Source organism: Desmodus rotundus, chromosome 1 (assembly GCF_022682495.2).
Source record: "Desmodus rotundus isolate HL8 chromosome 1, HLdesRot8A.1, whole genome shotgun sequence".
Lineage (NCBI taxonomy): Eukaryota > Metazoa > Chordata > Mammalia > Chiroptera > Phyllostomidae > Desmodus > Desmodus rotundus.
The window spans coordinates 99,454,251-99,470,299 of NC_071387.1; the positions used below are offsets into that span (position 1 = coordinate 99,454,251).

At 53.2% G+C, this 16,049-nt stretch overlaps 3 protein-coding genes across 5 annotated transcripts; 1 reads left to right on the plus strand and 2 right to left on the minus strand.

The window, feature by feature from the left end:
* Positions 1 to 6,214: 6,214 nt before the first annotated feature.
* Positions 6,215 to 12,578, plus strand: MLST8 (MTOR associated protein, LST8 homolog). Of its 3 annotated transcripts, XM_024553226.3 has the most exons (10): positions 6,215 to 6,560; positions 7,245 to 7,419; positions 7,597 to 7,648; positions 7,732 to 7,894; positions 8,286 to 8,361; positions 8,444 to 8,596; positions 9,459 to 9,583; positions 9,750 to 9,913; positions 10,042 to 10,204; positions 11,397 to 12,578. In XM_024553226.3, the coding sequence occupies exons 2-9, from the start codon at positions 7,291 to 7,293 to the stop codon at positions 10,158 to 10,160; spliced, it is 981 nt and encodes a 326-aa protein (XP_024408994.1). In that variant the 5' UTR covers positions 6,215 to 6,560; positions 7,245 to 7,290; the 3' UTR covers positions 10,161 to 10,204; positions 11,397 to 12,578. The 3 variants fall into 3 exon arrangements, with proteins under 3 accessions (XP_024408994.1, XP_045045690.1, XP_024408993.1); XM_045189755.3 differs by lacking the exon at positions 11,397 to 12,578 and having other exon boundaries at positions 7,600 to 7,648; positions 10,042 to 10,626; XM_024553225.3 differs by lacking the exon at positions 11,397 to 12,578 and having other exon boundaries at positions 6,215 to 6,425; positions 10,042 to 10,623.
* BRICD5 (BRICHOS domain containing 5) lies at positions 10,593 to 12,118 on the minus strand. The gene is given in 7 exon segments (XM_045189758.2): positions 10,593 to 10,715; positions 10,718 to 10,789; positions 10,792 to 10,962; positions 11,220 to 11,321; positions 11,406 to 11,561; positions 11,776 to 11,895; positions 12,068 to 12,118. Coding segments are annotated over 7 exon segments (795 nt in total).
* Positions 12,579 to 13,149: 571 nt separating the features above from the next.
* PGP (phosphoglycolate phosphatase) lies at positions 13,150 to 15,972 on the minus strand. The gene is made up of 2 exons (XM_053928121.2): positions 15,257 to 15,972; positions 13,150 to 15,156 (listed from the first exon to the last, which is right to left on the minus strand). Exons 1-2 carry the CDS (start codon positions 15,894 to 15,896, stop codon positions 14,831 to 14,833), a joined length of 966 nt encoding a protein of 321 aa, XP_053784096.1. The 5' UTR covers positions 15,897 to 15,972; the 3' UTR covers positions 13,150 to 14,830.
* Positions 15,973 to 16,049: the final 77 nt, after the last annotated feature.

Consider the following 16,049-nt stretch of genomic DNA (forward strand, 5'->3'; position numbering starts at 1 on the left):
ATTTAATTTAAATATGTTCTATCGTCCTACCTTGACAAATATACCTTCATTATGACCTGAAAGGCCAAGTTCCAATGTAGAATTCTCAGATTCCTCTGGGCAATCAGCTGGCCCCTGCCTGCAGCTGTTTTTTTGTTTGTTTTCTTTGCCTAGCTCCAGCTCCATCTATACCTCTCAGGCTTCCTCACACTTAGGGACGGGCACTGTGCTGTGTGGTCTACTTTCAGGACAGACTTGGGAAGAGAGCTGTTCAGATTCTCCCAGATCCACACTGCCTGACAAGGCTAACCCCCTAGGAAGGGCCAGGAAGTCCTAGATCTGCTGCTGGCCAGCCCAGCGACCTTGGACAAGCTCCTGACACTCAGCTGCCTCATCTGTAAAATGGGCCAGCAGCTCTGCCTGTAGCCCAGGGCTCATGGGAGGATCCATATGAATACAGAGATGTGTGTCTGCCTGGGGTTCCCCAAGCCTGGGGATGGGGGCTGCAGGGCAGGCTAGCTGATCCAGCAGAGGGATTAGGATCCAGAGGTGCAGGATTTGGGCAGTCTTCCAGGAAGTCAGGCCTCCGATCTCATCCCTGGGAGGAGGGGCTACTGAGCCAGCAGAATTGCTGAGGCTTGGCCTGGAGTAGAGCTGGCGGCCACTTCACTGCAGCCTGGGCTGGCCCCCTTCCCAGCTGCACAGCAGCCTCCACCTGCAGGCCCAGCCCTGCTCCTGCCCACCAGCTGTGTGACCGCTCAGGCGATATCTGGTGCCCTGCTCTTTATGTACAAAATGGGGATAACGAAATGTACCCTCCCCATGGCCTGCTGGGAGCATACAGCATGTGTTAGCTGCCATGGTTTCTATCATTCTCCTAGTCGCCACCTTTGTAAAGCACTCAGCTGGTGCTTGGTACATAAGAGGGGATCCATCCATGCGTCCTGCCCCACCTCCCTGCCCAGCGGGGATGCTGAAGCTGCTCTGAGCTGGATGCGGAAAATGGCCTGGTCTGTCAGTTACCCCCAGGCATGAGACATATAAAGCTGCCACACTCTACCCAGAGCCCCCACAGAAAAGGCAAATAGCTCCTGGCCCCATGGTGGAGCCCCACAGACACCAAGCCAAGTCTTCCAACCTTCTCTCAGCCCCACCCCTCTCTCCTGCTCTCAGATTCCTTTGGCAATTTGCTCTGGACATCTTTCAGGTGTTCAGGTTCACAGGATTCTTCGTCTTTCAGTCTTTGGAGCCTCCCAGAGCTCTGTCTGAACCTGGTGGAGCTGCCCTGCAGGAGTAGTATAGCTCCTGTACTTACAGAGGAAGATGAGGGGGGTATATGAGATGGGGTTATGCCGAGAGTAGTCGCCTCAGCCAGAGCTGAGCCCAGCAGGATGGTTCTGTCATGTTCCAGAGGTGTGCCCCTTGGCACGTGACTCTTCATCTTTGAGCCTCATTATTCTTGTCTTCAAAATGGGGGGAGGGGGTTCTCCTTGGCAGAGCCATTGTGAAGACCTGATGCATAATGTAAGTAAAATGCTCAGCACAACTTGGTGGTTCCTCAAAAAGTTAAATAAGCCCTGGCTAGGTAGTTGGTTAGAGCCTTGTTCCAATACATCAAGGTGGCGGTTCGATCCCCAGTCAGGGCACATACAAGAATCAACCAAAGAATACATAAGTGGAACAAAAAAATTGATGTTTCGCCCTGGCTGGTGTGGCTTAGTGGACTGAGTGCAGGCCTGGGAACCTAAGGGTCGCTAGTTCAATTCAGGGCACATGCCTGGGTTGCGGGCTAGGTCCCCCATAGGGGCTGCGTGAGAGGCAACCACACATTGATGTTTCTCTCCTCCTCTTTCTTCCTCCCTTCCCCTCTCTCTAAAAATAAATAAAATCTTTAAAAAAAACTATGAGAACTAATAAATGAATTTAGTAAAGTTGTAGGATACTGAATCAATATATACAAGTCTGCCGTGTTTCTATACACCAATAGAGTTCGTAAAAAGAAAACAGTCCCATTTACAACTGCATAGGTATTTTAGGTAGTATAAAATACCTAAGAAAAAATGTAAGCGAGAAGGTAAAACTACTAAGACATTCAAAAAAGAAATTGAAGAAAATACAAATAAATGGAAGGATATACCTTGCTCATGAATTGGAAGGATTAATATTGTTAAAATGTCCTTACTACCTAAAGAAATATACAGATGATACAGATGCAATGCAATCTCTATTAAAACACCAATGGCATTCTTCTCAGAATTAGAACTAACACTAAAGTTTTCATGGAACCACAGAAGACCCAGAATAGCCAAAGAAATCTTGGGAAAAATAAAGTGGAAGGTATCATACTCCCTGATATCAAACTATACTAAAAAGCTACAACAGAATAAAGACAGTCTCTTCAGTAAGTAGTGTTGAGAAAACTAGACAGATACATGCAAAAAAATGAAAACTTGACCACTTTCTTACAGCATATACAAAATAAACTGAGTTAAAGACTTAAATGTAAGACCTGAAACCAAAATTTCCTAGAAGAGAACATAGGCAGGAATCTCTTGGACATAACTCTTAGCAGTATCTTTTTGGATATGTCTCCTCAAACAAGGGGAAAAAAAAAAGAAAGGAAATATCACACTAACAAGGTTTTGTACAGTGAAAGAAACCAACAACATGAAAAGACAGCCCTGGCTGGTGTGGCTCAGTGGACTGAGTGCCAAGCTAACCAAAGGCTCCCCAGTTCAATTCCTAGCCAGGGCACACGCCTGGGTTGTGGGCTGGGTCCCTGGTGTGGGGCGTGTGAGAGGCAACCACACACTGATGTTTCTCTCCCTCTCTTTCTCCCTCCCTTCCCCACTCTAAAAATAAATAAATGAAATCTTTAAAAAAAATGAAAAGACAACCTACTGAATGGGAGAAAATATTCGCAAGTGATACATCTGATAAAACGTTAGTATCCTAAATAGAACTCACACAACTTAACACCAAAAAAGTAAACAATCCAATTTAAAATAGGGCAGAGGTGGGTGCAAAAGGTAAAAGAATTAAGTACAAATGGTAGTTACAAAATAGTCACAGGCGTATGAAAGTATAGCACAGGGCATATAGTCAATAATACCGTAATAACTATGTATGGTACCAGGTGGGCACTGGAAATTTCAGGGGGGATCATTTTGTAAAGTACATGATTGTCTAACCACCATGCTAACACCTGAAAGTAATACAAAATCACATTGAATGTCAACTATAATCAAAAAATAAAAATTTTAGCCCTGGCTGGTGTGGCTCAGTGGATTGACTGCCGGCCCATGAACTGAAAGGTCACAGATTCAATTCCCGGTCAGGGCACATGCCTGGGTTGCTGGCCGGGTCCCCAGTTGGGGGTGTGCAAGAGGCAACCAATTGATGTTTCTCTTGTTCATTGATGTTTCTCTCCCTCTCGTTCTCCCTCCCTTCCCCTCTCTCTGAAAATAAACAAAATCATTAAGAATAAATAAATAAATATTTTTTAAATGGTCAGAGGACATGAATACACATTTCTCCCAACAGGACATACAAATGGCCAACAGACATGTGAAAAGATGCTCAACATCACTAATGATTCGGGAAGTTCAAATCAAAACCACAATGACGTATAACCCCACGCCTGTCGGAACAGTTATCATCAATGAGTCAATAGATAACGTGGAGAAAAGGAAACCATTCTACACTGTTGGTGGGATTGTAGATTAGTTTAGCCACTATGGAAAACAGTATGGAGATTCCTCAAAAAACTAAAAATAGAGTTGCCATATGACCCAGCGACTCCACTTTTGGGTATTTATGCACAGAAAACAAAAACACTAATTTTAAAAGACATATGCACCCTGATGTTCATTGCAGCATTACTAATAATAGCCAAGATATGCAAGTAACCTAGATGTCCATTAATACATAAATGGATAAAGAAAATGTGGTATATATACAATGGAATATTATTCAGCCATAAAAATAATGAAATCTTGCCATTCGCAACAACGCGTTTGGACCTAGAGGGTATATGCTAAGTGAAATAAAGCAGAAAGAGAAAGAGAAATATCCTATGATTTCACTTATATGTTGAATCTAAAAAAAAAAGAATAAACAAAACAGAAACAGACTGAAAATGAGCTAATGCCAAAAGGGAGGGGGTGGGGAAATGGGAATTAAAAACAACAACAACAGAATAGGCAAATCCTTAGAGGCGGAAAGTAGATTGATGGTTGCCAGGAGCTGGGAAGGGAGGGTTTGAGAGGGGAGGTTGAGAAGGGAGGGGAAGTGAGGAGTGACTGCATAATGGATAGGGGTTTTCTTCTGTGGTAATGAAAATGTTCTGGAACTAGACAGAGGTGGTAGTTGCACGACCTTGTGAATGTACTAAGTGAAACAAATTTTGAAAATGGTTAATTTCATATTGTGTGAATTTCCATGAAAACAATGCCCCACACAGAATAAGTCCTCAAAACGCTATGAAAGTTGCTGAAAACCAGGAGTTCAACAGGGAAAGAGGTGGAGGGGAAAGCCTCCAAGGTGTAGGCAATGGTTCAGAAGGGAGTGTCTGGTAGGAAATCATCGACTCTGGCCAGGTGGAGAGTGGAGCGAGTGGACTATGGAACGGAGAAAGGGCGGAAGCTGCAGGTTCTGCAGTGACCAGGTCCAGGAGTCTGGAGGGGACAGGAAACCCCTGAAGGTTTCTAACAGGGCTCAGACTTAGGTTTTTAAAAGACCATTTTGCAATATGCAGGATAGCTTGAAGGAGGGCCAGAGTTGGGGGGGCGGGGGACAGGTCAGGAGGCCGTTATGGGAGACAGGGTGGCAGATGTGCCTGGATCACACCTAGGTATAACACCCAAGTGCCACTGGCACACAGTGGGGTAGGTCTACGGTGAATTGTCTTGGCTGTGAAAAGCGGAGGTGTCCATGGGGACTTCCAGGGACAGTGTATCACAGGGAGCCAGATCTGAGCTGGAGAAGGGATGGAAAGGAGCTGTCACAGATATGGTGGTATTAGAAGCTCTGGGGAATGGACAACCGCCTGCCCCCCTCCCCACCAGAACAACGTGGGTTTGGAAGGAGACAAGACCTCTGAAGGGCACCAGCCTTTAGGGGCAGAGAGAGACTGAGTGTCTGACAAGAAGCTAGGCAACAGGAGCTTTTCAGGAGCAGGGCTGTCAACCACTATGCAGCCGTGTCCAGATGCTGAAGAAAAGTAGCAGCTGGGTCTGGCAGCGTGAGAGGGGCAGTGACCTTGTGACATTTTCACTGGCCAGCTGGGAGAAAAGACCTGACAGCAAGAGGAGTAAGTGGGAAGTGAGGGTGTGGAGCCAGCAAGGCAGTAAAGACAGCTCTTTCAAGAACAGACTACTGACTGGAAGGAAAGTTTTGGGTTGTTTTGTGAAGTTTAAAGGCTGAGAAGGAAGGAGGGGCGTTGGGGAGGGTACAGGAAGGAAGGTTCCTGGGACCCAGGGCCCAGGTGGATGGGCAGGGGATGTGGCCTTGGTCAGAGGGCCAGATAAAGAAGGGGGTTGGGGTAAGCATGGTGACAACAGTGGGAGAGCCTGTCTTAAGGACTTTTTTTTTTTCTGTGAAAGAGGGTGAGGCCACGTGTGTGGAGTGTGGTAGGGCTGGAATGGAAAATAAGGTATGAAAGACCCAGTTTTGGAGGGGTCCCTGGGCTGAGTTGCAGGAATGGAGGATCAGGAAAGAGCTAGAAAGGTTTGTAAGGGCCCAGACTAGGGTTGCCAGATTTAGCGAATAAAACTGCAGAAAGCCTAGTTAACGTTTGAATTAACGTAGGCGAATGAATAACTTTTTAGTTTATTTCATGCAATATTTGGGACATACTTATATAGTTTAAAAGTTACTGCTGTTTATCTGAAATTCAAATGTAACTAAGCATTCGGTAATTTACCTGGGAATCCTAGCCGGAATGGGGGATAGGGGACTGAGGGAATGGAGGGGGTGCTGCGACCTGGCCTCGGGACCCAAGCCTGGAAAATAAATAGCCCTTTCACGAGGGTGGGGTGGACGAGTGAGAAGGCTGGAGCCATTGCTTTCGTTCATCTGCCTGTTCATCAGGGACCACCAAGGTCTCTGCTGGTTTTTCCGGACGGGAGGGGCCTCCAGCACCATAACTTTGGTCTGGTCCCCCCCCACCCCCGTACTCTCGTGGTGTCGTCCTAAAGGCCCATCGATAACTCTACGCTCGGCCTCAGACTATCGACTCATTCCGGCTCCGCTCGCCGTCCTGGGCTGCGGCGGAGCGCAGAGTCGCCCGTAAGGTACTGAGGTCCCGGGACGAGACCTAGAGAGCGGCTACTGTGTGTTCGAGAGACCGTGACCGGAGGAAGCTGGCCCAGTGGGACGGGGCCAGGACTGTCGGCGGAGCACCGGGGAGCACCAGGGTCCAGCCACAGAACACCCCTTCACTTCAGGTCTAGCCGCCGGCCTGCTACGCATGCGCAGCCGCAACACTCGACTTCCCTTTTGGCCCTTCTGCCTCCTTGCGCACGCGTGGCCCGCCCCTGCGGCAGGGTGACATCCCGGGTGTGACTGCCCCCTGGCGGCGGGTGAGGTGGCGTCTGGGGCGAGTCTGGGGCTATCGGGAAAGTAGCACTCTCCGTGTAGCTCGGAGTCTGTCGCTGGACCTCGCTGAACCTCCCTTTCCCCATCTCTTAAAATGGGAATAATACCTATCTCTCCGAGTAGAACTATAATCTGTTTAGGACATCGATTTTCAACTAGTGTGCCACAAGAATTTTTAAAACATGCAATCCTATTTAGTCAGGTGCCCTGACCTTTTTTCCTTTAAATTGTCCTTAAAATAAAAAAGACAAGAGCCAACACAACAATAGCCATCCTGTGTGAATGAATCAAAATTATACCTATTGTTTGTCAGATCCGCAAAAAATACATTTTTTGGTGTACCACAGAATTTTAATAATTAGTTTATGTTTGCCATGAGATGAAAAAGGTTGAAGCCCTGGCAGGTGTGGCTCAGTGGGTTGAGTGCTGGCCTGTGAACTGGAGGGTTGCCAGGTCAATTCCCAGCCAGGGCACATGCCTGGGTTGTAGGCCAGGTCCCCAGTTGGGGGCAGGCAAGAGGCAACTGGTCAATGTATCTCTTGCACATCAATGTTTCTCTCCATCTCTTTACCCTTCTTCCCCTAAAAATAAAATCTTTTTTAAAAAGGAAAAGGTTGAAAATCACTGGTTTAGGACATGAAGAGTATACTCCCTTTTCTCTTTTTCAGATGTTCTGACCTCTGACCCCTGCTGAGTCTTCCAAGAAGCCACAGCATGAACACATCCCCAGGCACAGTGGGCAGTGACCCTGTCATCTTGGCCACTGCGGGCTATGACCACACCGTGCGGTTTTGGCAGGCCCACAGCGGGATCTGCACCCGCACAGTGCAGCACCAGGACTCTGTATCCTCTGCTGGGAAGGTGGGCAGGGTGGTGCTGCATGGGATCGCTGGCGGGATAACAGCTTGGGCAAAGGCCTTGCCTCAGGGAGGGAAGATACAGCAGCAGCTGAGCCATATGGTGGTGGCCTTGAGGGCCCGACCCCAGGACTGTGATGGTCATCCTCCTTGATAGACATAGCAGGTGAATGCGCTGGAGATCACGCCTGACCGCAGCATGATTGCCGCTGCAGGTACCTGTACCCTCGACCCGACCCCTAACCTCTGATGGGGTGATCTAGGCACAGCCTAACTTCAGTGTGGCCTGTGCCCACAGGTTACCAGCACATCCGCATGTATGACCTCAACTCCAATAACCCCAACCCCATCATCAGCTATGACGGGGTCAACAAGAACATTGCATCTGTGGGCTTTCATGAGGACGGACGCTGGATGTACACGGGTGGGGAGGACTGCACCGCTCGAATCTGGGACCTCAGGTGTGGGACCTCAGGTCTACCTGGATGTGTGGGGGTGAGGGCCAGGCTGGAGAGTGACTTAACCTGGGTTTCCTCTCAGCAGAGGCTGAGACAGGGTTTCCTATGTGGGTGATTTATTGAGGGCAGTGAGGAAAGCAGGTTAGGGAAGGGACAGAGCCACACAAAGTATCAAAGGGTAAGTCCTACCTTGAGGCAAGAGGCTGGCCTTTATGCCCCTTCTCAATCCGTCATTGGCTTCAGGCTGCCCCTGTTGAGTGCCAAGCCTCCCAAGTATTTCCTGTGGGGCAGCTCCTATCAGCAGAGGGGCAAGGCTAAATGCCCAGGGAAAGGGCATCTGGGTGGGACACCAATAGCATATCCCTACAGGCAGTGTATGTCTCCTGCCCCAAAGGTCCCGCAACCTGCAGTGTCAGCGGATCTTCCAGGTGAATGCGCCCATTAACTGTGTGTGCCTGCATCCCAACCAGGTGAGGGATGGGCACAGGGCTGGACACCCCGGGGCTATGGAGGGCAGGGGTCCTGCCTTACCTCACCTCCCCTACACTCCAGGCAGAGCTCATTGTAGGTGACCAGAGCGGCGCCATCCACATCTGGGACTTGAAAACTGACCACAATGAGCAGCTGATCCCCGAGCCTGAGGTCTCCATCACGTCTGCCCACATTGACCCAGATGCCAGCTACATGGCAGCAGTCAATAGCACTGTGAGTTCTGGGGTGGGTGCAGTGGGGGAGACCAGCTCCCGTATCTCCGTTAATCTCTATAGGTCAGCTTATTCCCCAGATGTCCCCCAGGTCCCTCCCCCTGCCCCACAGTCCTGCTCCCCGCCTCCTGGGCTCCAGCTCCAATCCAGCCACCAAAGTCAAGCTGACGTCTGTCATTACCTGTTGTAGCCCCATCAGCAGATTCTGTCTCCTGAACTTTTCAAGTCTGTCCCTACCACCCGTCATTTGCGGCCCCAAGTTTCCCTTGTCTCCTCCCCTCTGTGGCTTCCCTCCTTCCTCTTTGATCTCCCCTCACTCCAATCCATGCTCTTTCTGCCACCAGAGCATTTTTTAGCAGTACCAGCCTGATCCCACTGTCTCCCTGCATACATCCCATGATGTGGCCTGGCTCCTTACCATGGCCTCAAGATGCTATGGTTTGGCCCCTGATCTCCTGTCCAGACTCATTTTCTCCCTTTAATGTGCAGTAAATCACTGGTCTCACAAGATCCCCAGACTGCTCTCCTCTTTGCCTTTGCGCTGCTGTTCCCTTTCTGGGGTGCCCTCCTCCCATCTCATTCTTAACATTTCTGTTGGCCAGCAGCACCCTCCAGGAAGGTTAGATGTAGCCTCCTGCTCTCCACTCTCCAGGTACAGGCCTTGGTTGGGGCCAGGCCTCCCTGGTGCTCCCTGCAGGCAGGACCAGATGTGCCTGCTATATGTCCCCGACCCCCAGATCCCCCGTGTACAGCCACAGTGTTGGATGGCAGCCCCTGCACCTCAGTCTGTCTGCTGGGGCATCTTTCCCCATGTGTCAGACTGGAAGCTCTGGTCCTCCCATGACTTTCCTCCTTCCCAACAGGGGAACTGCTACGTCTGGAATCTGACGGGGGGCATTGGTGATGAGGTGACCCAGCTCATCCCCAAGACCAAGATTCCAGCACACACCCGCTATGCCCTACAGTGCCGCTTCAGTCCGGACTCCACGTGTGTGGGGGGCTTGGGGGACCAGGAGGCCTCAGATGGCTTTGGGAAGGAAGGAACCTGTTGGCTGGGGGCTCGATGGGTTGGGGCCTGTTTGGTGGACAGCAAGGGGGTGCATGGTTGGAGTGGCTGCTGATGACACCACCACCACGCTCATACCCACTCCTAGGCTCCTCGCCACCTGCTCGGCCGACCAGACATGCAAAATTTGGAGGACGTCCAATTTCTCCCTGATGACAGAGCTGAGCATCAAGAGCAGCAACCCTGGAGAGTCATCCCGCGGCTGGATGTGGGGCTGTGCCTTCTCAGGGGACTCCCAGTACATTGTCACTGGTGAGCCCAACCCACCCTGCCTCTCCGCCCCACTAGCTCAGCTTCCCTGCTACCTGGAAGCCAGACTCCAGAGTGGCCCAGCCTGGGGACAAATTCTGAGCTGCTGCCTATGTCCTCCCTCCCTGCAGCTTCCTCCGACAACCTGGCCCGGCTCTGGTGCGTGGAGACGGGAGAGATCAAGAGAGAGTATGGTGGCCACCAAAAAGCTGTCGTCTGCTTGGCCTTCAATGACAGTGTGTTGGGGTAGCCTGTGCCCCCTTGGGATTGTAGGCAGCCATCAGGTGGCACTGGGTAAATATGACCGTTCAGCGGCCAAGTCAGAGAGAACACCCACAAGCTAGCCCCTACCAGCCTAGGCCAGCTGCCCCTGACTGACCTTCTCTGACACCCTTGACCAGCCTAGACTGGCCAGGCTGATCTGCCTGGGGGCTCTTTTAGCCCCCAGTTGCTTATCTGGATGTGCAGGGCTCAGGGTGCTGACCCAAGCCAGCCTGGCTGCTGCCCACCCCCAAGCCAGTGCTTTCCCCCCCTCCCCACCCATTACATGTCCCAAGGCTACAGAGAACACAATCATGGCCAGGTGGAGGGGTTTATTAGCCCCCACCAGTGGCTGCCTTCCATGGTACTGATGACAGGGCAAGCCAGCTGGCTGGCCTATGGAGCTGGGCAGGGTGGGGGCTCAATCTGGGAGGTAATAAAAGCAGACTGACACGCAGATGTTGCTTGGGAAGCAGATGTCGATGCATAGGTAGATCAGTCGCTGCCTCTGGGGCCCTGGAGGGAGGGGCCTCCGTGAACCCCAGAGGGGCCTCCGCGAACCCCAAAGGGCTCCTCCCCGTCTCCCAGACTATCCGTGGGAGCCCAGGCCTCTCCCCACATAGCCACCCCAACTCACCCTCTGCTCGATGGGCCCAATAAATGGGGGTCTTTGCACAAAAGTGCCGCACTGAAGCCCCCACCTGGGCAGGGTCCACCTCACGGCTCCCGAGAACTGCCAGCAGCTCCTGGGCATAGTAGGTGTCCTGGGTGGGGCTGTGAGACCCCTGGGCCTGCAGAGAAGGCTCTATTGGGCCATGGGCCAGGGCACTTGCACTGCCTTTGGCTAGGCAGGGCTAATCCCTGGACATGCCAGTACTGTGCCAGCCCCGCCCTCGGCTCTTGTCAGCAGCCTCAGCAAAGGGAAGATAGAGCTTCTGTTCCCCTGAAACCAGAGCCTCAGCCCACCGCCAGCCCAGGCTATACACAGGACCCTTTGTCTGGCCCCTGGTCTGGGAAGCCTGGCCATGTGAGTACGGGGACTGCTCACCCTTGAGGTGTTCACCAGAAGCTGCAGGGTCTTGCGATCTCTGGGTTCCATCAGGTGGAGGAAGCAGGCCCGGTGCTCCGCAGGGCGGTAACAGACACAGCCCTGGGGAGGCAGGCAGGCAGGTAAGGCAGGTCCACCTGAACACCTTTGGGCAGCAACCCTCTTTCTCCCCACCAGCCAACTCACACTCTGCCCATCGAACAGCACTGCCCAGCTGCGGTTGCTCTGAGCCGGGGTTACCCTGATGGTCGCCACATTCTGGGCCACGTCCACCTGCGCAGTTTGGTTGGACCGGTACACCCTGGAGCTCGGGTGGGTTGGATGAAACATCTGCAGCAGTGACTGAGTGGGAAGCCAGAGCTCAGCTGGGCAGGCTAAGGCAGCCTTCAACCCTCTTCCTCCAGCTTTGTTTCGAGGCTTCTGCCCCGTCCACCACTCTGTCCTCCCCTTGTCAGCTCACTTGAGCCCTGGCTCCACTGTAGGGCCGGATTTGCTGGTCTCTCCTCCACCTTCCCTTCTGCACCCCTGCACCTGCCTGGGTCCTGAGGAGGCTCACCTTGGGAGGGCTGTGAGAAAAGCCAAGAAGCCCTCCAGCCACAGCCCCAGCAGTGGCCAATGCCAGCAACAGCAGCAGGCCCAGGACCTTCCAGTCCCCATGGCATGGCCTGGTCTTCACCTGGGGGCACATTGCAGTCAGTGAGGCCTGGACCACAGACCAGGGAGCAGGCTGGCTCAGGGAAAGTAGGAGCTGAGGAGGTGTGGGTGATGGGTGCTGCCTTGTCCCCTGTTTAGGGTATGCCCTAGGTCTTTGTCGCAGGAGAAAGCACTAGGTGGTAGGAGGCACTCACCCTGTCAGGCCCAGGCTCGGGGTCCTCTGCAGAGCAGCCTCCCTGCTCCATGATGCAGCCCTGGTGACAATGCTGTGATTGTCTGCGTCCCCTTGGAGTTAGCCAGGGAAACTTCAGGAGCTGCTGAGCCAAGCAACCGTCCTGGCCCCCTCCCCTCCTGACCCTCCTGCCTCCTTCCCAACCCAGCTACCTGAGCCAGGACAGCCCTCCCCCACTCCACCTGGGGAGGGGGCGGTTCTTGTCACCGTGTCTGGCTCTCCTGACGCCTGGCCTGCACTAGCCAGACAGCACATGAGCCTGGGAGAGCACAGAGCTTGGCCGTCATGGAAATCAAGACCTGCTGAATGTCAGGGAGGGCAGACCACACCTGGCAAGGGTAACTTTCTAGTCTGGTTCGGGGCAAATTAATTTTCCCTAAAGAGGCCTGTTTCTAGTCTACGTTACCTCCAGATTCCTAAGGCTGGGCACCGCCTGGCACCGCAAACCATCAATAAATGCCTGTTTATTGGTATTGGACTCTGCTCTGCCACCCTACTTTCCTCTGCATGCACCCCGGCCACTTCCCAGTCCCCCAATACAGTATGGGCTGCCTAGAATCCCACAGAGCATGTGCAAGACCAGGATGGCTTCCAGGAGGTTCTGGGATGATAGTAAAGCCTACTTGAACCTCCCTCATACCCTGGATGGTTAGGTCAGCCTCATGTCCACCTGCCCCTGTCCCGTCCAGCACGGTTTCCCGTAACTGAACTTTGCTACAGCTTTGGCTCCTAGCTTGCATCTCTGGCCACTTGACACTGGATTGCGACAGGGCTCCTGTGTCCGGCAGCTTTCACAACATGGGTGTCATCACCAAGAGGCCTTTCCTACTGTGGTTTTGCTTTGTGCTTCATTATTCCTGGACCTTCAGAAGCCATCCCTCTGTAATGAGCCTGAGATGGGCTTGGATTTCTAGCTCTGCAACTGAAATCTCAGAATGGCCTTCAGTGGAGTCCTCCCACCCTGCACCCACACTAAGGCTAGACAGCTGCAGCCTCTTGTGTGACGGCTGCTGTCAAGGCGAGAGCAAGGAACGCTAGTCAGCATGGGTTTGAGAGTTTAATGTGCATTTGGGTTCACACAGTGCAATAAGGGCAGAGATGGGGCGCAGAAGAGGAAGGTGTTGCTGGCTGCTGCACCTGCCGTGTGAGACAATGCCCTCACAGGCCTGCTCAATATCAAGACCCACCTTGAGCCAACCTCACAGAGTCAACATCAGCACCACTAACCTCACAGGCACCGGCTGTGCTGCTGTTGCCCCATGGCAAAGTCCAAACCCCAGACACTCCAGGCCTACGAGGAGCTAAAGGCTTGGAATACCCTTTATTTCTGAGAACTCTTAGAGAACGAGCAAGAGTGCTGTGATTCTGGGGCTAGGAGAAAAGCCACAGGCTGTAGGGCACGGCACCAGAAAGGAGTTGACCCAAAGGAACAGCTTCCCAGGCTCTACCCTACAAGTGCAGCCAGAGAGTCTGCTTATCAGGCCTGTTGCCAAAGGTCAGCAACTTAAGGAACAGCCAGAAAAGGCCAGTGCTCCAACTGGCCACCAACAAAGGACTCCTGGGCCAAGACAGTTGGCCTCATGGACGATTGGTATCTAACCCCCACCCAGCCAAGGGTACAGGAGGACAGGAAGAGATTGGATGCTTTGCAGGAACCATTTTCCTGTTCTTGGGGACTTTTTCTTCCCCTACCCAGAGGGCAGCCCGGGTAGCAGGCATTCCTTGGCTTGCACAAGACTTTTAACCCTGCTTCTGGCTTGGCTGCAGGGTACTGTGACTTCTTCAGTAGGATTTATGCCCTAAGGACAGAGCACAGCTATTAATCAACACACTTAAGATTCAATTCCACCCCTTGATAAAGTTGTTCAAAGGTTTAAAAAAATAATTTTTGGTAACAAAGCTGCTCTGAGCTTCCTCAACAGCAGGCCAAAGTTCAGCAAAGGCATCCATGCCCTTCTGGCCACTCAGCCAATATGCTTAGTCCATGTCACATGTGGGTTTAAATGCACATTTGAGAACGTCGAGCTTTAGCTGGACTGAGTTTACAGGGCTGCAAAATCATGTATGAGGAGTGGCAGCCCTGGGCATCTGAAATACAACAGACACTCCATTATGACATCAGAGTGGTTTTTAAGGAAGTGTGGGGTAATGGTGAGGGCCACACCCCACACCTCAAGGACATGGAGACACTACCAAGGGGTAGCCTCCTCCTCTACTCCCACCCTGCAGGCAGAGGAGCTGCAATACATCAGCAGGCTCCTCTGCTGATGACCACACCAATGGGGCCATGGGTTGGTGGGTACAAGTTTCCTGTGACAGTCAAAATAATCAGCCCCTTCTCCCCTTTGCCCTGCAAGGAGGCTTGATCCCTGAATGAAATTTTCAATAAAATATGTCACACCTCAGTCCCGTCAGCAGGCCCTTAGGTTATCTGAATCCTGGACAGATGCGAAGCCTGCTCTTGCCACCAGCAACCAAGGCCCAGGACCCCCACAATGCCCTCCAAGTTTAAAAGTGCATCTTAAAATTATAAAGGTCTGTAACAAAATTGCCCACCAAACGTTTACTTACAAGGTTAACTAGTGCTTTCGCTTAACTCCAAGTATACTCTTTGAAGCCACATAGCTACTCAAGAGCTTAAGCCCCACCTATTAATTTGGTTAAGTGGTTTTCACTTTTTTTTTTTTTTTTTTTTTTTATTCTGTAGCTTAAAGACGCTAAATCTTTAACCTTGAAGGGCAGGCAAAAGGTCGGCTATGCTGTCAACATAGAAGTCAGGGACCATTTTCCTCTTAGACATGCAGTCACTTTCCTGATTACTCTTCACATCTTCCAGAGTGGACACTCCGGTGAGGGTCAGGATGGTCTTCAGGCCACAGGTGACACCCAGAAGGATGTCTGTGTCCAGGCGATCTCCCACCATGACGGTGCGCTCCGGGTTGATGCCGTACTCCTGGGACACGCAGTCGAAGATGAAACGGCTGGGCTTCCCTATGATGTCGGCCTGGCGCTGGGCGGCCATCTCCACGGCTCGGACCAGACAACCTGTACCTGCGGGGCGGAGAGGGAAGGGGAGGACAGCGCCCGGGGTCAGAGGACCGGAGGGGCCCGCCGCCCGCCCTCCAGCCGCCCGCCCCCAGGGCGCACGGACCCGCGATGAAGCGGCCGTTCTCGAGCGGGAGCCGGTTGTCCATGTTGGTGCCCACTAGTAGACAGCCGGGCTGCTGCAGGTAGCGCACGGCTTTGGTGAGCTTCATGTAGCTGAAGTGCGGGTCGAAGCCCACCACCACAGCGCGCACGTCGGGCTCCAGGGGCGCGTCCAGCCAGGCGCCAGGGCCGTCGCCCTCCAGGGGATCGGGCCCCACGCCCACGCAGGCGACGCCCACGGCTTCCAGCTCCGCGGCCAGGGCCGCGCTGCCCAGCACGTAGGCCTTGGGAGCCGCAGCGCCGCCCAGGCGCTGGCGCAGGTAGAGCGCGGTGCAGTAGGCCGTGCCAAAGACCTCGAGGCCGGCGCCGGGTCCCGCGGGGCCACCGAAGCCCAGGCGCCGGAGCTTCTCGGCGTAGGCCTCACGGGTCTTGCTGCTGTTGTTGGTGATGAAGCCGAGGCGCTTGCCACGAGCCCGCAGCGCCGTTAGGGCCTCAGGCGCCCCAGGCACGGCCGTCTCACCTCGCCACAGCACGCCGTCGCAGTCGAAGAGCAGCGTGTCCACGTCGGCCAGCAGCGCTTGGGCCCGCTCGGCGTTCAGCCGCACGCAGCGTGGGTCATCGCCGCCGGCCTCCGCCTGTGCCATGGCCGCCCTCTACCGTCACCGCCACCGGCAGCCACCGGCCGCTCCTCACAGCCGCCCGCCGCCGCGCTCGCCCCGCCCCCGCCGTGCTCATTGGTCCCCCCACCACCTCACGCGCGCCGGCCATTGGACGCTGACTGCGCCAATCCGCTCCCC